The sequence below is a fragment of the Phyllosticta capitalensis genome (genome assembly GCF_038381095.1).
Source record: "Phyllosticta capitalensis strain CBS 128856 chromosome Unknown BKA78scaffold_7, whole genome shotgun sequence".
Classification (NCBI taxonomy): Eukaryota; Fungi; Ascomycota; class Dothideomycetes; order Botryosphaeriales; family Phyllostictaceae; genus Phyllosticta; species Phyllosticta capitalensis.
In genome coordinates, this window is record NW_027117445.1 from 623,259 (window position 1) to 642,338 (window position 19,080).

The 19,080-nt window shown below is 56.2% G+C and overlaps 10 protein-coding genes across 10 annotated transcripts; 7 read left to right on the top strand and 3 right to left on the bottom strand.

The window, feature by feature from the left end:
- Window positions 1–59: 59 nt before the first annotated feature.
- BKA78DRAFT_372410 (uncharacterized protein) lies at window positions 60–1,642 on the top strand (the record flags this gene model as incomplete). The annotated part of the gene is made up of 4 exons (XM_066892737.1): window positions 60–407; window positions 459–615; window positions 666–697; window positions 748–1,642. 4 exons carry the CDS (start codon window positions 60–62, stop codon window positions 1,234–1,236), a joined length of 1,026 nt encoding a protein of 341 aa, XP_066742475.1. The 3' UTR covers window positions 1,237–1,642.
- Window positions 1,643–1,658: 16 nt separating this feature from the next.
- BKA78DRAFT_318366 (uncharacterized protein) lies at window positions 1,659–3,253 on the top strand. The gene has a single exon (XM_066888778.1). It carries the CDS (start codon window positions 1,681–1,683, stop codon window positions 2,773–2,775), a length of 1,095 nt encoding a protein of 364 aa, XP_066742476.1. The 5' UTR covers window positions 1,659–1,680; the 3' UTR covers window positions 2,776–3,253.
- A 110-nt stretch (window positions 3,254–3,363) lies between these two features.
- Window positions 3,364–5,205, top strand: BKA78DRAFT_318367 (cyclophilin-like domain-containing protein). Its single transcript, XM_066888779.1, has one exon. The coding sequence runs from the start codon at window positions 3,413–3,415 to the stop codon at window positions 5,105–5,107; it is 1,695 nt and encodes a 564-aa protein (XP_066742477.1). The 5' UTR covers window positions 3,364–3,412; the 3' UTR covers window positions 5,108–5,205.
- Window positions 5,206–5,516: 311 nt separating this feature from the next.
- On the top strand, window positions 5,517–6,797 carry BKA78DRAFT_354170 (splicing factor, Prp19-binding domain-containing protein; the record flags this gene model as incomplete). The annotated part of the gene is made up of 1 exon (XM_066891683.1): window positions 5,517–6,797. One exon carries the CDS (start codon window positions 5,517–5,519, stop codon window positions 6,795–6,797), a length of 1,281 nt encoding a protein of 426 aa, XP_066742478.1.
- A 520-nt stretch (window positions 6,798–7,317) lies between these two features.
- On the bottom strand, window positions 7,318–9,011 carry BKA78DRAFT_318369 (6-phosphogluconate dehydrogenase). The gene is made up of 3 exons (XM_066888780.1): window positions 8,643–9,011; window positions 7,922–8,580; window positions 7,318–7,838 (listed from the first exon to the last, which is right to left on the bottom strand). The coding sequence occupies exons 1-3, from the start codon at window positions 8,842–8,844 to the stop codon at window positions 7,656–7,658; spliced, it is 1,044 nt and encodes a 347-aa protein (XP_066742479.1). The 5' UTR covers window positions 8,845–9,011; the 3' UTR covers window positions 7,318–7,655.
- Window positions 9,012–9,273: 262 nt separating this feature from the next.
- On the top strand, window positions 9,274–10,242 carry BKA78DRAFT_318372 (uncharacterized protein). Its single transcript, XM_066888781.1, has one exon. The coding sequence runs from the start codon at window positions 9,288–9,290 to the stop codon at window positions 9,777–9,779; it is 492 nt and encodes a 163-aa protein (XP_066742480.1). The 5' UTR covers window positions 9,274–9,287; the 3' UTR covers window positions 9,780–10,242.
- A 168-nt stretch (window positions 10,243–10,410) lies between these two features.
- Window positions 10,411–12,701, top strand: BKA78DRAFT_318373 (uncharacterized protein). Its single transcript, XM_066888782.1, has 2 exons — window positions 10,411–11,180; window positions 11,231–12,701. The coding sequence occupies exons 1-2, from the start codon at window positions 10,570–10,572 to the stop codon at window positions 12,423–12,425; spliced, it is 1,806 nt and encodes a 601-aa protein (XP_066742481.1). The 5' UTR covers window positions 10,411–10,569; the 3' UTR covers window positions 12,426–12,701.
- A 1,280-nt stretch (window positions 12,702–13,981) lies between these two features.
- On the bottom strand, window positions 13,982–14,788 carry BKA78DRAFT_332261 (Haloacid dehalogenase-like hydrolase-domain-containing protein; the record flags this gene model as incomplete). Its single annotated transcript, XM_066889968.1, has 1 exon — window positions 13,982–14,788. The coding sequence occupies one exon, from the start codon at window positions 14,786–14,788 to the stop codon at window positions 13,982–13,984; it is 807 nt and encodes a 268-aa protein (XP_066742482.1).
- Window positions 14,789–15,305: 517 nt separating this feature from the next.
- On the bottom strand, window positions 15,306–17,635 carry BKA78DRAFT_318376 (YAP-binding/ALF4/Glomulin). The gene has a single exon (XM_066888783.1). The coding sequence runs from the start codon at window positions 17,509–17,511 to the stop codon at window positions 15,478–15,480; it is 2,034 nt and encodes a 677-aa protein (XP_066742483.1). The 5' UTR covers window positions 17,512–17,635; the 3' UTR covers window positions 15,306–15,477.
- Window positions 17,636–18,071: 436 nt separating this feature from the next.
- On the top strand, window positions 18,072–18,531 carry BKA78DRAFT_354175 (uncharacterized protein; the record flags this gene model as incomplete). The annotated part of the gene is made up of 3 exons (XM_066891684.1): window positions 18,072–18,200; window positions 18,273–18,365; window positions 18,454–18,531. The coding sequence occupies 3 exons, from the start codon at window positions 18,072–18,074 to the stop codon at window positions 18,529–18,531; spliced, it is 300 nt and encodes a 99-aa protein (XP_066742484.1).
- Window positions 18,532–19,080: the final 549 nt, after the last annotated feature.

Here is a 19,080-nt window from a genome sequence, read left to right on the forward strand (position 1 = left end):
GCAGTGTTTCTCAAGATGCCTCGTTATATTGTAGGCCAGTTCTTCTCTGTTTATTCGATATGGCATCCTTTAGCTTTTTGGGACGTGTCTTTGTCATCCTCGCCCTCCTCTGTACCTCCATTGCAGGCCATGCCGTGCCCTTGGATTTTGGTTCCCTCGACAAGAGACAGAGCACAAATCTCGTGGGCTACTTTGGCATATTCTTCAAGGGCAACGATCAAAGAGTTTACTTTTACTTGAGCAATGGCAACGACCCATGCTCCTTCCGGCCTCTCAACGGTGATCGTCCTGTCCTCTCGGCCAATGGAGGAACCGGCGGCGTACGAGACATGTCCATCGTCGTTGGAGATGGGAATGAGAAGGGACGAAAGTGGTTCATGCTCGGAACAGATCTCGACATCACCAAGGTTTGTCGTGTTGGGCATGTGGGTCTAACATGAGTTGACAAGCAAGGGCAGACAGACTTCAATCGAGCGACGAGGACAGGCTCTCTGAGCATGTTCATTTGGGAAAGTTCAGATCTGGTCAACTGGGGCGGAGAAAGGCTGATAAAAGTGGAGGAGGACATTGGTGGAATGCTGTGGGCCCCAGAAGGAATCTGGAGCTCATCCAAAGGTAGGGACATGGTGGACAAGCAGCCGGCTGCAGTTGCTAACAGCCTGCAGGGAAGTATTTCGTCTTTTGGTCTGCGAAGCTGGTAAGCTACCAAACTTCAACATCCGGAGGATTACAAGCTCACAGGAACAGTACCCCAAGAACGACCCCAACCACCAGGCCAACGGCATCAAGAGCGTGATTCGTGGATCATACACATCCGACTTCAACAACTTTGACCCGCCGTTTACCTACCTCGACGCGAATCCAATGTCGGTAATCGACATGAGCATCTTGCACTTGGGCGGCAACACATATGTTCGGTTCATCAAGAATGAAGCTGATAACTCGGTGTTCTCGGAGATTTCAACTGGTGGACTGGATGGGCAATGGTCTCGCAAAGGCGTGATTGAAAAGGAAGTAGAGGGACCGGCTCCCTACTTGGACAACCAAGTCAAGGGCAAGGGTCATCTTCTTTTGGACTTTTTTGGTCGAGGGGGATACCGGGCGTACGAGTCGGACGACATTCCGTCGGGACAGTGGAGAAAGAGTTGCAGTGGGTTTCCTGGGGGTCTTAGGCACGGGTTTGTGGTGCCGGTGGATCAGAGGCAGTATGACGGGCTGAGTCAACGCTACCGTTGAAACAGGCCAAGATGGACGAAGAAATGAAGCGGTTGTTTCTGTGTAGAGCAGTGTGAAACGGCCGTGAAGTCGCATTGTCCAGGCGGGTAGAAAGTGAGGTACGCGAGTGTGTTTTGACTTGGCAGGAAAGCGTTGGTGCAAGGCGGCGGAGATTGTGGTTTGGATTGGCCGGTGATGGAGAATGCGGCGGGAGAGGCGAGGGTACACAAGCGCCGGGGCATGCGCCAGCCCCTGCAGGAACTGAACACAGACGTCAATGGCGTTTCAGACTGGAGCAACTCGAGCCAGACGAAATTGGTCGAATTGGAGTCATTGGTGGGTGGTTTTCGACGTGGCATCGTGGGCAGACATGTGCGTAGGCATCGTGGAGGCATCGTATCCAACCCAAACCACGACTCCAGAAGCTTACTGCTGAGTAGAAGCTGAAATGGTTCAAAACTTCTTATGCTAGACAAGATTGCCCTTGCAGACCCAAGGCCCTGTCGCCCGTCAGCCTGTGTCTCTCCGCTGCATCTTCCTCACATCTCTGCCTCTTCCTCTCCGTCTCCACGTTCCTCCTTCCCCAGAGAGAAACTCCTACCACCTCACAGCCCCAACGTCGCACCGGACAACGCCATCTCTGATCTCTCCCTCTTCCTGCACCATCCGCTTCTTGTTCTACCCACCCCATACGCTCGACGTCTCGACACGACCGATACTCCACTACTGCCGCGGCTCACCACTGAGACAACCATCAACCACATTTCTCCTCCTCTTTCTACTGCTGCCTCCTCCACCCAGGCTCTGTCTGCCTGCACCGCCGTCGCCGCCATGTTCGCCAATTCGCTGCTCTTGCCGGCACTCCTCGTCATCCTCTTCGCATTACTTGCCCGTGCTGCTTCTCTAGCCGACTTTAAACCTCGAGTCTCCGATTTGACGGGCAAGTGCTTCATCACATACCACAAATCAATCTCTGGCTGCTCGGGCGCCGACTTTACTAGCGGCAATTGCTCTGCCAAATGCATCGACGGTCTTGTTGACTTGGCCCCTACAGTCAAGGAAGACTGCAGTGATGCCGGCGTCGACAACAACTCCATCATCGGAATCTTCCTGGCTGGTCAAGGTCCCTCTATCCTCTGCCCCAATGCCGCCAGCGCCGCATCATCGCTCTCCACGGCCGCGCCGTCCACAACATCCATTGTCGTTAGAAGCAGCACGCTGGACCTGACCACTACACCGCCGGTAGCAACGAGCATCCTAGTCGATACGAGCTTACCACCCACTACAACTTTGTCAATTGTTATGCCCTCTTCCCTATCGACTTCGGCCATCGCAAGCACAACGGCTGTTGCGACTGAGCCGGGCACACTCGTCACATCAACAACATCGGCTCCCGCAACGACAGAGACGACCACCTCCTCAAACGGCAATGGAAACGGAAACGGCGGCGGAGACCCCTTCAACCTCTTCAATGCGTCGCCCCCCAGCACCGTCTTGTCGACCTGGCTCTTGGCGACGTCATTGGCCGTCTGCGCGTTTTTGGCGCACATCTCTTTCTGAAAGTTGGCATCCCGAGATCACGGCCTTTTGCTCGACTTCTTTTCGCTTGCTGCTTTGATACCACGACCTCTTCATCGACCATGGTCACACGCTTCAGTCTTCTCAATTCGCCGCGTTTCGACCCTATTTCATCAGCGCCTTGCAGTTGCACCGGTGGCTGAATACTAATTGCTACTATTGGACACGTCTGGAGTTCCGCTTAATCATTTTTAAAAAGGTGTCGAGGCGCGCAGGATAATGAAAATCGGACGGGGATGCTTTCGGACACCAAGGCGTCGGGTTTCTGTAAGATGGGCTAACTGTACAAAATCGCATATTCTTGGGGATGGCGGGCACATCGAGGAGGTTGGGACGAATGGATGCATTCTTTCGGAGGATGCCTTGATGGCTCTGTACGATAAGTCGATGAACGACGGGGAGACTGGAGGTAATGCCTTGACAAAGGTAGAGGAGAAACAGAATGAGAGTTTTGACATGACTTTGCTTGACCCGTGTTGCTGCTGCGTCACCCCCGCTTGGCCAGTGCTGCAGTGACTGGGATTGCCGCCCGGTCGTCATCGGCGCCAGGCGCATCGGTAGCGCCGCGTCCTTCCCTTTGCGCCCACGCCTCACCACCAAACAATCTTCTCTTTTCAACATGGGCAAGGGTACCGACAAGCTCTACATCACTCACTCGGAATGGGCTTCTGAAGATGCCTACTCGGCCAGCTATGGCTCTGGCGTCAACAAATCCAAAGTCGTCGGCGCCTCGTTCAGGCGACTGCCCTTCAACTTTTGCGCACTCTCGCTCCAGCCATTCGAACACCCCGTCTGCACCTCCGAAGGCACAATATTCGACCTGACCAACATCCTACCTTGGCTCAAGAAACATGGAACCAACCCCGTCGACGGATCGCCCCTCAAGAGCTCGGATCTCATCAAGCTCAACTTTATGAAGAATGAGGACGGCGAGTACGCGGATCCAGTTACCTACAAGGTCTTCACAGAAAATACGCATCTTGTCGCCTTGAAAAACACCGGCAATGTCTATTCATGGGATACGATTGAGCGGTTGAACATCAAGGCGAAGAACTGGAGGGACTTGGTCACGGACGAGGAGTTCTCGCGGAAGGATATCATCACGCTGCAGGATCCTCAGAACCTCGAGGCGCGGGACTTGAGCACCTTCAAATATCTCAAAGAGGGCGCGGATACCTTGACGGATGAACAAAAGGAGCAGAGGGCAAGCGGCGTCAATGCCGACGCTCTGGGGAGCTCAGCCAAAGTGTTGAAGGCGAAAGAAGCAGTTGCAAAAGCAAGAGCGGATAGAGAAAAAGCTGCAAAGGCAAAGGCCAACGGTGGTATGGCGGCTGCGCTTGCGCGAGCAAGAGCTGAGCAGGGCGCTGGTGCAAGTCAAAGCCAGAGCAAGCCCGCACCATACAACGCGGCGCAGTACACGACCGGAAAAGCTGCCGCATCCTTCACGAGCACTGGTGTCACCCCGCACACGTCCAACGAACGCGCCATACTGTCAGAGGAGGAATACATGCTCAAACCTAAGCGAGTCAAGACTTTGGGCTATGCGCGGTTCCAAACGTCCCTTGGCGAGCTTAACGTTGAGCTACTTCCAGAGTACGCCCCTAAAGCTGTCTGGAACTTTGTGCAGCTGGCGAAAAAGGGCTACTACCGCGACATGCTCTTCCACCGCAACATCAAAAACTTTATGATTCAGGGCGGCGATCCGACGGGCACAGGGCGTGGCGGCAGTAGCATCTGGGGCAAGAACTTTGAAGACGAGTTTGAAGGCCCCAATTCGCATGATGCAAGGGGAATTTTGAGCATGGCGAACAAGGGCAAGAACACCAATGGCAGCCAGTTCTTCATCACATACCGCGCGGCCAAGCATCTTGACCGTAAACACACGATATTCGGCCGCGTGGTAGGGGGTCTCGAGACATTGTCGCGTCTGGAGAATGCGCCAACGGACTCGGCAACAAATCGACCAGACCCACCGGTTACGCTTGAAGACGTCGTCGTTTTCGTGGATCCGTTCGAGGAGTTTCAGAAGCAAAAGGCAGAAAAGGAAGCAAAGGAGAAGGAGAAGGAGGAGATACAGCGGCAAGGAGGCACCGAGGATGACAAAACGACGTGGACAGGCAAGCGGATTCGCGGCGACGGGACGGTGGAGCATGCCAGCGGTGGAGGCGTCGGCAAGTACCTGAAACAGGCTGTCGAAGAGCAAAAGTCAGCCCCGGCTGAAGAAGACGAGATTGTTGGTGAGTGGGATGAGCCTGAAGAGCCAGTCAAGAAGAAAGTCCGGACAGGCGGGTTCGGAAACTTTGATAATTGGTAGATGCATGTTTGTTGCATAGCTTAAAAGGACTTGGGTTTATTAATATCCGCGTGAAAAAAGAAACGTTAGACGTTGGTTGACTAAGAACATGATTTGACTTGAAGTTTTTCAGGTGCTTAAAGTGTGTTTGTCTGCAACTTAAAGCCATGACATGGAAGCCAAGCACCCCTGCAGCCCCAGCTCTCAGCCCTACGACGCTAGCATGAAGCTTGGCGCGGACCGAACCTAACGCCAACATCACTCGTCTTTTCTGCAGCTCCAACTTTGCCCTCCACCACAACTCCCTGCTCCTCGGTAGCGCCTCCTCGCGCGCAAATCTGGCCGGCCAAATCCCAGCATCTGACAACACCGAATCTCCCTCCCGTTGAGACGCCCGCACCCACTCTCCGCACATTGACTGCGCGCCACCATGCCTCCCAAACGCATGACAGCAAATCCCATGCGCCCGGCGCGCTACCGCCCTGGCAAACCTACAGCCGAAGACCAATCCTCATCGTCCGAGTCCGAGTCAGACGCCGAAGAATCAGAACAAGTGCAAAGCAAGCCCGCAGCGCCCAAGGCAACGTCTTTTCCCACCGGCGCGGGCCAAATAGCCAACAATCTCAAAAACGTCGACCTCAATGCGCGACGACGAGAGGCAATCCAGGCAGAAGAGCGGCGACTCGCAGCGGAGAAGGCGGGAAAGAATGCTGCGGAGGAGGGATTTGAGACGGAAAGTGAAGAAGGGGACGGCAGTGGCAGCGGGAGCGAAGAGAGCAGTTCTGAAGAGGAAGACAGCGAGGAGGAGAGCAGCAGCGAAGATGAGGCAGCACGGCGGCGCAAGCTGCTGCGGCCCGTCTTTCTCAAAAAGGACCAGCGCAAGGGCGCGGCGAACGGGAACGCAGCACAAAAATCAGAGCACGAGCTGCAGGCTGAGGAGGAGGCGCGCCGCAAAGCCAAGGCCGACGCGCTGGTGCAGGAGCAGCTGGAGCTGGCGGCCGCGGCGCGTGCGGCAGGCAAAAAGTACTGGGATGACGAAGACAACCTCGGCTCAGACGGCGAAATCGACGACACGGACGGCGTGGACCCTGAGGCCGAGCACGCGGCATGGCGACTTCGCGAGCTGCGGCGCGTCAAGCGCGAGCGCCAAGCCATCGAAGCAGCTGAGAAGGAGCGCGAGGAAATCGAGCGGCGGCGCAACCTCACGACGCCGGAGCGCGAGGCCGAGGACGCGGCCTTCATCGCGCAGCAAAAGGAGGAGCGCGCGGGCAAGGGCACCATGGCAGGCATGCAAAAGTACTTCCACCGCGGGGCCTTCTTCCAGGACGACGCGGCCGAGGCGGGGCTGGACCGCCGCGACATCATGGGCAGCCGCTTCGCCGACCAGGTGCGCGACGTCGACACGCTCCCCGAGTACATGCAGATCCGCGACATGACCAAGCTGGGCCGTAAGGGCCGCACAAAGTACAAGGACATGAAGAGCGAGGATACGGGCCGCTGGGGCGACTTTGGCGATCGCAGGAGAGGCGGCCCCGGAGGAGGAGGAGGCGATTTCAGGGGCGTGGATGAGCGGTTTCGACCGGATGCTGGCGGAGGGAGGGAGGGTAGAGAGGGTGCTACGGGGGCGAATGCAAGGCCGGTTGGCGAGAGGAAGCGCCTTGGAGGGGACCGGGACGAGCGCGAGGGCAAGAGAGCTCGGGTTGACGACTGAAGACACTGACGAGAAGTATCGAGCTACCTTTGGTCTCCTCGACCCATATGACTTTGACAACTCCAGTGCTGTCCTATCCTCGCGACCCAGAGACGCGGCCGGCGACAGGAGCTGAACTACCATGACGGCCGCACCTATATAATCCACAAACGCGACTCCTTCCGCAACGACCCCTTCCCCTCCCGGCCTTAAGCTCCCGAGCCCGCTGGCGTAGTTGGGAAGGGGTCAGGCGCGGTATAGCAAAAGAACGCGAGTTCGAGTCTAGGCCGCGACCAGTGTACCAATGACTTAATGATACTGTACCCTATAAATCCCTGCGGGATTTTGATATATCCTTCGGACTACGCGCCGCGGGTGAAGTTTTGCTCCTCTTTTAGTCAGCGCTCTTTTGCTGCCCTCTTGTAGGTGGCCGCCTGGTCGTCAGGTAGCTCGCCGTTTGGTCTTCACTTCAGTTTGCCCACCGTCTGGTCTTCAGATCAGCTAATCAGTCGGTGCAAGATGCACTTGCGAGACTCCATGCCGAGGAGCACACGCGCACCTTGTGCAGCTTTTTGAAGGAGATTGAGCCAGGCCATACGCCGTCTGTGACACCCAACGAGGGCTCAGCCTAACCACCATTGTACATCTTCGGCGAAACAACAAGGCAGCATTCTACCAGATGTACATGAATTCAACCAAAAAGGATGTATCCACAATTCCTCGTGCTCTGCAACAAGGGAGTTTCCAGGCATCCAACTCGGCTACTTTTCCCTGCCCGCCCAGACATCACTTTCCTTTCTCTCGCTCCCATCACTTCTCTTCGTCGTCCAATTCCACCCCCCAACCAACCATTTGATCCATCCGGCTTTCAACCTCGACTCAAGCCTGCGCCACAAAGTCGCCCTTTGGCGGAATCTCGACGAGCCCGCGCTGCTCCTTTGTGCGCCACTGGATGGCCTTTAGGATGCCGTAGAGGACCTTGAGCGTGGGCGTCGGCACGCCCAGCGCCTCTGCCTCGGCCAGCGGCTCGCCGAGGATGTTTTCCGCCTCGATGAAGTTGCCCTGTTGCCGTGTGTGTGTGTCAGCCGAGCCGCTGCACGCGTTCTTCACAGGGGGATGGATTATTGATTCGTCTCCAACATTACCTTGCGCAAGTCATTCAGCATCGACGGCGGGAGGTACATGGTCAGCGGATCCATGTCAATCGTGGCCTCGACAACATCCGGGGGCAAATCGTAGCCAGCCTTCTTGGCCGCCGCGCGAATCTCCTCCATCGCCGGCCGCACCAGCGCGTCCAGCGCGCCGTCCGCCAGCCGGATGCGCCCCGTGTCGAGCCCCGTTATGGCGCAGATGCTGTTGAGGCATGCGTTGTACACGAGCTTCTTCCAGCGGCTAAAGCCCACGTCCGCCGTGTACGTGCAGTTAGTCTTGCCGCCGGCGCTGTAGATGCGGGCAAACTCCTTGGCGACGGCCTCCTCGTGCGCGGGCGCGAGGTTGGGGTTGTGGAAGGGCCCGAGGACGAGGCGGTCGTTGTCGTCGTGCTCGATTTCGCCGTGGGCGACCTCGTGCGAGCCGATCAGGCTGACGCCGCTGAGCACGGCGTTGTGCGGGAAGGCCGCGAAGAAGGGCTTCTCAATGTTGAGCCCGTTTTGGATCAGCACGATGGTCGTGTGGTGCGGCGTGATGGCCGGCGCCACCAGGTCGGCGGCCGTGGGCGGCACGTCGGGGATGTTTTTGGTGCTCAGAACTACGTAGTCGTAGGGTGGCAGGTTGTCCTTTTGGACGTCGGGGATGGTTTTGACGACTGGTTTTTGCGGGTCAGTTCATGTCGAGACACGTGGCAATTTGCTGGAGTTGGGACTTTACTCTTTGATGGCCGCCATCCCTCCAGCACGCCGTGATCACAAGACTTGATGTGGAAGCCATTCTTGACGACGGCGTCGTGGTTCGATCTCAACACGGCGGTCACCTCGGCCTGTCCGCCAACTTCCAAATTCACGGCCGCAATGGTCCCCACGCCACCGCTACCAACGAGAAGGACGTTGTACTTTTTTTGTTCTGAGCCCATGATTCGACAGTATCTCAGCTCAATTGGGAAAAGAGACTTCAAAGTTAAGAATAGAAATAGACTCTTGCAACTAGGAATAGGTAGACACTGATGAAGCTCTCAAGAAAGCCAACTTACATGAGAATTGGATTTTGATTTAGTAGGGCTCTAATCATCTTATACTTGTGAAGTAGGCATTCGGAACGCGATTGCGTGGGCCGATATCATGGCTACCTACCCACATGTCAATGCAGGGCGTGAAGGGCGTGAGGGGTCTCAAAGACAAGCTGATATGCGGAGTAAATGCGATAAGCTAAAATTAGTAAGGATCGTCTTGGCTCATCATAGAGGCTGAATGGCTGAGCAATAAGACCCGCCTTCGAGTAGTTGACTCGGAGGTATCATCCTCCTGGCGACTAGACGCATGGTCAAAAGTAGACTGTTTATCATAGCCCAAAAGCGAAATGCAATTTTCAAAAGCCTGTCTCCCACCTTTGGAACTGCTACGCTGTCTTTTTGTATGGCTGCAAATGGCCTCGAGCATTTGTGTTGTTCTTGATACATCTGATGAATCTCGCGCCAGAAACTCGCGGCTGTTGCTTTCTATCACACTTGCACGTCAACTTCGACCATTTTTCCATTTCCGGCAAAACTTCTTGCAAGCATCGATGCCTCTAGCCCTAAAGACTTGCGTGTCAAGTATTTCGGCTGCGTATCTGTGCCTCCCACTTAAGAGTTGCAGTAGAAGCCCATTCATACAGCGCTTTCATCTTGGCCTGGCGCATCCCTCGGCAGCGGGCTCTGAGCGAACCACGCGATGCGGAGAAGGGACACTTGCGCGGATAAACTCATGGGGAGCCCGAAGGCTAAGCATCTCCAGCACGCTGGGGCCGGGGAAGTATTTGCAATGCGCGGCAGCTCATGTTGATCAGAGGAAATTGGCTGCGGGGTGGTGACCATGGAGTATCGAGGGCAGAGCCTAGAGGAGGATGGGATTTTCTTGAATCTTAACTGAAGGCGTTTGGTAGAAGCGTCCTGCTAAGATGACTTGAAAAAGTTCGGCTCAGTGCATTCGCCGGTTTGGACGCAAATACTCGGAATCTTGAGCTCACCCTAACGTCAGGGTTGAGTCGAGACGAGCGAGGCGCGCCGTCGATGGCAATGAATCTCTGGAGAAGTAGATCCACTCGCGGTAGTGTCGAATGAGATAGCCATCAGATTGCAAAGCAAAGTCTGGGCTGTAAACCTGGATGACGACAAACTTGACAATCATTAGCAAGACGCGTCGCATCAGCGCAAGGAAGAGTGTTGTCACATAGCTCCCCTTCGTGAGAAGCTGCAACCAGAGTATGCGCTGTTTCGCGCGCTGAGAACATGGTTGAAGAGGTGTTTAGTAAAGAATGGGTGTTTGGCGTGTTGATGAGAAGTCGAGGTGACGAGTCTGGCGGAGTGGCGGTGTCACGGAAACGTCGATTGATCCCTGCTGCCGATCTGCCTCAACTTCGGTCCGACTCGGCGACGGGAGAGTTGCCAGTCGCCCAGACATCGGATCCGGTCCCTTGTAAGAACATCCCGCTCCCCTCCATCCATCTTCCAAAACACACGATACCAAAACATCTTTGGCTCCCTTTCGACCCACTCGCTCTTATACCGAAAGCATGTACTAGGAGACATAACTGCGACGATCACGCCGCCTTGATCGTCTTGCGAAAACTCCGGACTGGTCCAAATCACTCATCTCTCGACATGGCGACACCTGACAAAGCTGCGCTGGACGCAATCCTGGATGCCCACTTATCAAATCTTAAGAGTCATCAGGCCATAATGCGCCAAATGCGCGATTATGTGGCCGGCATCCAGAGCGCTCAAGCGACCCCGCACGTGCGAGTGGCAGAAGAACTCAATCAGATGAATCAAAGAGCCGAGAAAATCTTGCAGGATGCGAGGCGCGCGGGCGAACTCATGGAGCATCTTCACATTCGAGACAGTCCATCTTCATCCAACGGAATACAGGGACAGACTCAAGCAACATCGAGTACTCAAACCAATCCTTCAGCAAAACCGGCAGGAAGAAGAAGCAAGTATGATGTAGAACCGGAGATTGTTGGAAATGCTGCAAAGCGCCAACGCATCTCTGAACATCCAAACCTGTACATGCCGGCTTTTCCACCCGTCCTTCCACCGTTTCCCAATGGCATGCCCAAGTCCTTCCAATCGATGCGCCCCTCGTGGCATAAAAGTGTGTTCCCCGAGGAAACCAAGGACGAAGGAAGCATGCAGAATCGCATTATAGTGGCGAACATACCCCCCGGCGTGGATGAGAACGACATTCGAAAGCATTTTGAAAGCATTGGACCGTGAGTGATATCTGTAACGTTTGGTTGTACATTCTAACCCTCAGTCTCAGGATTACTTTTAAACACCCACTCCGCCTGCCCAGACTTGCCGAAACCAAGATCCACGGGCTTACTGGTGTGTGCAAGTCGCGGTACATGGCCACCCTGGACCTGTCAGATTACCAAGCGGCAAATCGTGCGGCCAAGGAGCTCGACGGGACCCACATCAAAAGCACATATTATGAGCCCTTCATTGTGCGCCACTTTTGCGCTCCCAGCACCGCACCAGCAGCCGGAGCAAAGCATCGCCTGAGCAGTGATAGCGCAAGCACGTTCAGTCCGTCTACAGGCCCGCAGAAGAGGCCGAGGGTGGATGTCGATGTCGTCGGCCAGAGTGCAAATCCAACGAATGGGACTGTGCCGGAGCCTTCGCCTTCGTCTTCAGCAACAGCGCAACCAAAAAAGCGGCAGGCCGACACCGTCCCTGTAGTTGTCGAAGCATCAAATTCAACAGAAACAGCATCGAGCGCCGCCACCGCCACTGCGCCGAGTTCAGGCAAGAAACCGCGCCTCTATACAGCCCCAGAAGTATCAGCCCAGCAGAAGCCCCGAGCGCAACCACACGAGGACCAGCAGACCCAAAAACCGGACCCACACACCAACAGTAACAGCATCACCATCCACCCCGCCTACGCCTCGTCAGAATCACTAGCGCTCCGCTCCGAATTCGACGACATTAGCAATGAAGTCGACCGGCGGCTCGCTGAAGCGAAAGCACGGCGCGAGATGGCACACAAGGCGGTCAAGGCAAAGGCGCGCGCAGGCCGCAAGCGCAAGCGCTCGTCGTTCATGTCGGCGGCGGCGGAGGATGAGGATAACGACCCCGACGAGTACAAGCCCTCGCCCGCGGAGATGCAGGGGACGGGGACGACGACGCCGGATGAACAGCCGCGCAAGAAGAAGACCAAGACGACGGGCGCTGCGCATGTGGAGAAGAAGCGTGGGATCAAACGCGAGGTTGATGACGGCGGTGGCCAGAAAAGCGCCAGTGCGGGCGCAGCCAAGGTCGACAGGCGCCAGCAACGAAAGGAGAGGATGCGCAAGAACAGCAGCAGCGGCGACGGAGAATCGGTGTATGCGAGTGCTAGGGCGAGTCCAGCGAGTCCGACACCTCCACCACAGCATCAGCAGCAGGCGTCGCCGGCGGCGCGAGCATCGAAGCGTGTCAGGACGAAAACGACAAAGGAGGGTTGTATACGATTTTGAGATTGGAGGTTGTTTGGATAGAGGCCGTGATGAATCCGGTCGATCGGCAGTTAGGAGAGAGGAAGGGGAGAGTGAGTGGCAGCGTGTCAGACACCACGAATGGCAAACGACGAACGAACAGAATAAATGTAAAGATGTTAAATGAACACACTTCTTCAACAAGAAAAAGATCATTGATGTTTCTCAGCCGGCAAGAAGCACCCGAAGACAACAACCTCTACCCCCAGAAAAGCACAAAGCGACTTTGATGGAGCAAAGATTCCATGGAACTCAGACCTGATTGAAAGGGGATCTAGAATCCAAAAGAGAAGTAAACAAGACAAGGCAAGATGGACAGCCAACAGGAAGAGGCGCAAAGTGCCAAAAAAATGCAAGTAGAGCTCCAACCCAACACCTCTTTCTTCCACAATCAATGGAGATGACAAGGCACTCGTTCGCTGCCTAGGTACTACTACTGCAGTTTCTCTTCAGTCCTTGGTAGACAGACACCTCCCCCCTCCCTTCGCCTGACTGACACTCTGCCAAAACCTCATCTACTCACTCACTCCCATCAAGCTAAAAACCTCTGCTGCCTCCCTCCCTTCTTACCCGACACAACGCTCAATCAACCACACCGTCCATCCATCCACCCCTCAACCGCCTGCTTCCTGTACGCCTTCCTCCCAGCACAAACATACCAACTCTCCTAAACATACAAACAGCGCCAGCCAGCAGCGACTCGAACGCCCGTCCAGTAGTCCACCATCATGAACCTCGACCCGGAAACCAAAAAAAGAAAAACGCATCCAGCTCATCAAATCCTCTCGGCCTAAAGTCGGCCAGCCAGTGAAGGGAGGGGGGCGGAAGCTGCTGTTGGGTTGTGATGCTGAACGTGGCAGGGGAAAAATGGGGCGGGGTTAAGTAGTTGCGGCTGGTTGATGATGGCAGCGTGATGATGGTGATGGGCTGAAAATGATAGTGTGGAGATGCTGATGCTAAGGACTACTGCCTGATTTACTAAATGTAAAATGTGATGGTGTTGGTGAATGGACCATGGTGGCTGGCTAGGAATGGCGACGCGACTGAGGTGTGGTGATGTTGAAGGTGATTGTATATAACGTATGCAACGAACGTACTCATGAGCAGACACTCGGCAGACTCATCCCATTCTTCACCGCTTTTTCCAAGTACATATTCAATCCATCCGCCGAGATTGGGCTTATTCGGCTGCTAGGTGCAGTATTCACATCTCTCAGCCGTGGGATAGGCCGTTCATCACAAGACGGAGTAAAGCATACACTTCCTCTTCCACGCGCCAGCCAGACCCCTCCTCTCGTGGTACCCGTGGACGACAACCCAGGAGATTTGCTCCGGCCTCTTCTTTCCCTTCTTCTAGCCTCATACCCCCAAAACGCCATCAATCATACAGTAGCAACCCGCAGACCAAGTAGAATACAAAGGTATCGTGCCGTGCAAACCGCAGAACAAAACAGCAACAGTCCCCTTTTCACTTTTCACACATCATACACACCTCATCTCGAACCGCCCTCCCTCCCTCAACACTATCCCCTCGTCCTTCAAAGTCTCCTCGGCTCGACTCCCGCGCTCTTAAACGCCTCCTCCACCGCATCCGCCATCTCGCCCATGCTACACCACTTCCACGTAAAGTCGACGCGGCCCTCAAACTCGTCAATCTTGCCGCCCATGATGCTCTCGGCCTCGCCCTCGCGCGTGCCGCGCGCAATCCACGCGCTCGCCAGGCCGACCTCCTTGGCGGGCTCGTGGTCATGAAAGAGGCTCTGCGCCGTATGCAGTATCTTATCCTTGGGCACATCCAAATCCTGCTCGACGTGCGCAACCAAGTAGTCGAAGTTGGCGCGCGCCGGCTTGTAGCTGCCCACGTCCTGCGCCGTGTAGAGGCGGTCGAAGGGGGTGCCGCCCAGCGGGCCCGCGATCGAGTTGGCCAGCGACGCGCGGTCCACGTTGCTCAGCACCACCAGCTTGTAGTAGCGGCGCAGCCGCCGCAGCGCGTCGACCGTGTCCGGGAAGGGCGGCCAGCGCCCCACGCTGGCGCCGAAGGTCGCGACTTCGCTCTCCGAAGGCGCGTCGAGCGGGAGTTGTGCGGCGAAGGCTTTGTACGCCTCGCCGAGGAGGAGCGGGTAGGGAAGGTCTGGGTGCGAGGCTTGCATGGCGGATTCGTGCGAGACGAAGGCGCGCAGGCAGGTGCTGCGCGAGCTGAGGTACGGGTGCGCGTGGTTGAGGGCGTGGAGGCGGTCGAGGAGTGGTGAGAGGGCTGTGTAGATGCCCGTTTCCCAGTCGATGAGCGTGCCGTAGACGTCGAAGGTCAGGGCTTCGAAGTGCGTGAGGGGGTGCGTCGTTGGCATCGTGGATGGTGGTGGCTGGAGGTTGTCGGTGTTGTTTCGATTCGCGGGTGAGAGGACCAGTTTGAGAGAGCTTGCTCTTGGATAGCGGGTGGAGCCAATGGATGAGGCGAGATTTGAGGCAGACAAGCGGTATGCCACGGTTTGGGATTTAAATGCTCGGGTTGTTGGCCGTACGGCGCAGAGGCTCGCTCTCAAGCAGCAGTGTGGGGTTCAGACAAGAGAGACGTGGAGACCGGTGTGGAGAGGAGTGGGACGTTGGCAGGCCGAAGAAGTGAGAAAGACGCCGAGAGGACAAACGGAAATGGTGTTAGTCAATGGAGAGGGTCACGGATTCCATTGTCGGCTCGTGTGGATGAGCAGGTGGTGGCATTCTCTCGTCATTGTGACTGCCTGCGGTCTGGGGACTGGGGCATGGGGATAGCTCGGGCGTTCCTTCCATCTGCATATCTTTAGGGCCCCAAGCTCCCATACCGTTTTCGTAATGGTGGGGCCGCTGCGATGGGTAAAGTGCGCCTCGGCCGTTTGACAACGCTCTCCGCCCCCCGCGTGCTCTCCACGTGCCCCCAAACCCCCTTGCAAGGAGACCTGTTGTCATCAAGGGAATTATCAATTTGCAAAATACAGCACCGCTATCCTACCCCATCCATGCACACAGTGACCCCATCCCGTTTGCAGTAGACCTTTCCCAATCAAGCAGCATTCAGCGCCTTAACTCCCTCCTCAACCCGATTCAAAACATGCTCAAGGAGACTTAGATCAGCCAGCCCGCTCTCCACGTCCTCACCCTCTGTCCTCAGCTCTCCACCCTCTTCAAATGCCCTCCTGAACTTCTGCACTGCTTGACGCAAGGGGTGAAGATAACTGCCGCCAACATCGTTGCCCTCGTGCAAGCCTTGCACATCTAGCTGCTTGTGCAGCGGCTGCGCCGTCAGCAGGAGGATGTAAAAGTTGAGCGTCGCGAGGTAAAACGAAAGGTCCAGTCTGAACTTGGTCCACGACTCGCTGAGGGACGGGCCTGTCAGATCGTGCGTCAGGTCGGGGAAGAGGAAGGGCGCCGTGGTGGCCAGGGCGACGGGCGTGGCGAAGATGGAGGGCGTGACGACTTCGGACATGGCAGATGACGTCGACACGTTGCGCGAGTGCGAGTGGCCCGACGACTGGCTGGCAGGTTGGAGCGCGGATAGGTTCGCTTCGACCGTCTCGCCTTTGAGCCAGCCGACGGCAACGGCCTTGAGATTCTCGTAGGGACAGTGCTCGAGTGTGTCTCGAATAAAGGAGAGACGGACGAGGTCGGAAGGTTGAGAGCGGAGGACCGTCGAGGTGAGGTAGTGCGCATGGTAGCGTAGGGTAGGAGAAGGGTTGTTGGCCGAGATGAGCGACGTCGTCTGAAGATAGCGTACAAAATCCTCGTCTTCCTTGGGCTCTCCGACATTGTTCTTCTCAATGGCCAAAATGCCAAGAGCCAGAATCGAGTCTACGAGAGCGTCCGAGTGGAGACCGGTATCTCCAGCCGACTCGACACCAACAAAGTTTTGAAGAATCGTTGCGTGGTCGGGGAATATCGCAAGGTCTCTGGCATCTGAAGGTTGGTCGTAGAGCGTCTCGCCGACCTTGCGTTTGGTGTAAAGGAACAATGCGCCTGTCTTCGAAAGCGGAATGTCCGCTGCAGAAGCTGGAGGGTCATCCTCGTCATTCGACAGGCTCTTGAGCTCGGGTTTGGTGTCAATAATGGTCTTGTAGAGATCTTCGGATTCCAGATTCAAGTCAACCGCCAAGGCGGCCAACTGACCCACGATGCCCACACGCGCGACCAAGGGCTCCTCTTCATTAAAGCGGTCCGCGACAGACTTCTTGTGGGGTATCGTCCTCTCTGGGTGCAGCTTCTCGTGGACTCTGCTGGTAACTGCCAGAGCAGGCAGATCCCCGTCAGAGCTCAGGGAATCCAGGTAATCTTCCAAGACATGGGTCAGGAAGGCTTGGAGCAACCTCTTTTGAAGTTCGTCTTCCTCGGGGGATGCCTCTTCCAGCGTAGCCTCCGGGTCCGGGGCGGACTCGGTAGCGGGAGGACTTGCCACGGAAAAGCTGCTCGTCCTGGGAGGAAGGTGTGGTCTCTTGGTGCCGGATAGGGTCTTGACAAATTGCGTCACTGCAGGGGTAAGGTCGCCTGTGTAAGCGCCAGCCTCGCCGTAGCTACTCAGTACAGCCTGGAGAGAAGTGGACAGAAACCGGCTGGGGTACTTGGTCTTGATGCGCGGGTGCAAAACGGCGAGCATGGAGAGCAGCGCGTTGAATTGCAAGACAGGAAGCGGAGCTTTGGACGAACGGTTCGGCGCAAACTCGCCCTGCTTGCTGGCAACGCTCTCGTCGTCCGACAGCACTGCGTCGTCTGCCGCGCGTGCAAGGGCCTCATCTTCATCCTCCTCTTGTTGATTCTCAAAGTCGAGGAGTCTGAGGGCCTCGGTGACCTTTAAGCAAACCTCACGTGGATTTCCCAACCGCGCAATGTCCTGGAGACAGATTTCGGATGCTGGAAGCAGAGGAAGGAGCAGAAGCACGAGATCCCATCCAATGTTGGCGGTCAGGTCAGGGTCCTGGAGAACTGTGTGCAGCATGGGCAGCAGTTCTGGGGTGAGGTTGTGTTCGATGAGAGTAAGGTACGTCAAGTGATCCATGACCGGGGGACGCCCCGCGAGGAGGGGATGCTCGTCTTCAGAGGATGCCATGGCGGACAGGTTGGTGGTAGAGGTGTCGAGTTGGATAGAGAAAGAGTGCAAAAGCAAGAGTGTTTACAAAAGATGGATGGACGGATGGATGGAGAGGCGCAGCCACGGTGGATCTGGAATTAATGATGACTGGCAGGGTTGGTGGAGTCCTGATCCGACGAATTGCACGTCATGGTCGTGGCAGTTTCAGGCAGGGCTGATCACCTCCAATCAACATCACGTGTGTCGCGAGCCATGAAGCTGGAGCGCGAGAAGGCCAGCTTCATTTGGAAGCTTCTACATGATCAATGCCAGCACGAGCCGCCGCTCTGCGCGTAATGCATATCCGCAGTCGATGACAATCTATCTGCACGGAGCGGGCGGAGCGGGGCAGGCTGCTCATCAGCTGACTAGCGCAATTCCGCTCCGCCGCGCTTGGCAACAGCTTCCGCCTCGGCGCGAACGCCCCAGGAACGCCGTCACCACGACCGCCAGGGCAGTTCGACCATTCGAACTTCCAACCCTCCATCTACCCCGTCAAACCACGCACCTCTCCAATCTCTCCCCTCCCGCAGCCCGCCATGGCTGACGTCGAAGATGCCGGCGCTGGTGCGCCCGTCAACGAGCCCCTCGACCTTGTGCGCCTGTGCCTCGACGAAGTAGTCTTCGTCAAGCTCAGAGGCGATCGCGAACTCCAAGGACGGCTACACGTAAGTAGTTGCGCGCCAATTCGCGCCCCGAACACCCAGGAATCATCCGACTGACGCGACGGCGATGCGCAGGCCTACGACTCGCACTGCAACCTGGTGCTCGGCGACGTCGAAGAGACGATATACGTGGTCGAGGAAGACGAGAACGAGGAGGACATTGTGCGGGTGAGTGGAAGAGGATATCAGCGCGCCCACCCAATCCTACGTCAGGCGCGAGCAGTGCGTGTGCATGTGCGCTGACGAAACGATACAGACGGTCAAGAAGCAGTCCGAGATGCTGTTCGTAAGAGGCGACTCGGTCGTCCTGATTTCTCCGCAATCAGCCTCATGATGCACGAATGAACGAAATGACAGTATGGACGGGAGACATCTAAAGGGATGCCGAAAAAGGGAACCTAGGACGGTTAGAGGGACCGGGACATCATGCGTGTGGGATTGGGAGCGAATGGCATACGAGTCTGGGGAACCAGATTCCCAGCTATCGCCCAAGTACTTGGAGGATTCCCTGGGAAAACAAGCGCGATATCGAAATCGCATCAAAAATGGCTTGGCCAGGCTGAAAACTGCTCACGACGCCCATTGGGGTGGTGTGCCTATAGCGACAAAGCTCTAGGCCAGCAACTCGCAGAGATGCCGAGGGCGCCCTTATCATGCGTAGTTGCCAGAGCCAATGAAAAAAGAGAATAAAAAGACATTCCAAAGACCCAAAATCAGCCCTGTGCTCGCAATTCTCAAGCATTTACTCAGCCAGCTACGTGCGTCATTCTCTGCAAGCAGTCATGACCCCTCACGGTTGCCATGGCGACAACGAGCCCTCACTCCAATCGGACCTGTGTTGCCATCACCACCAGAATGCTGACTTCACGATCTGGCTTGCTCC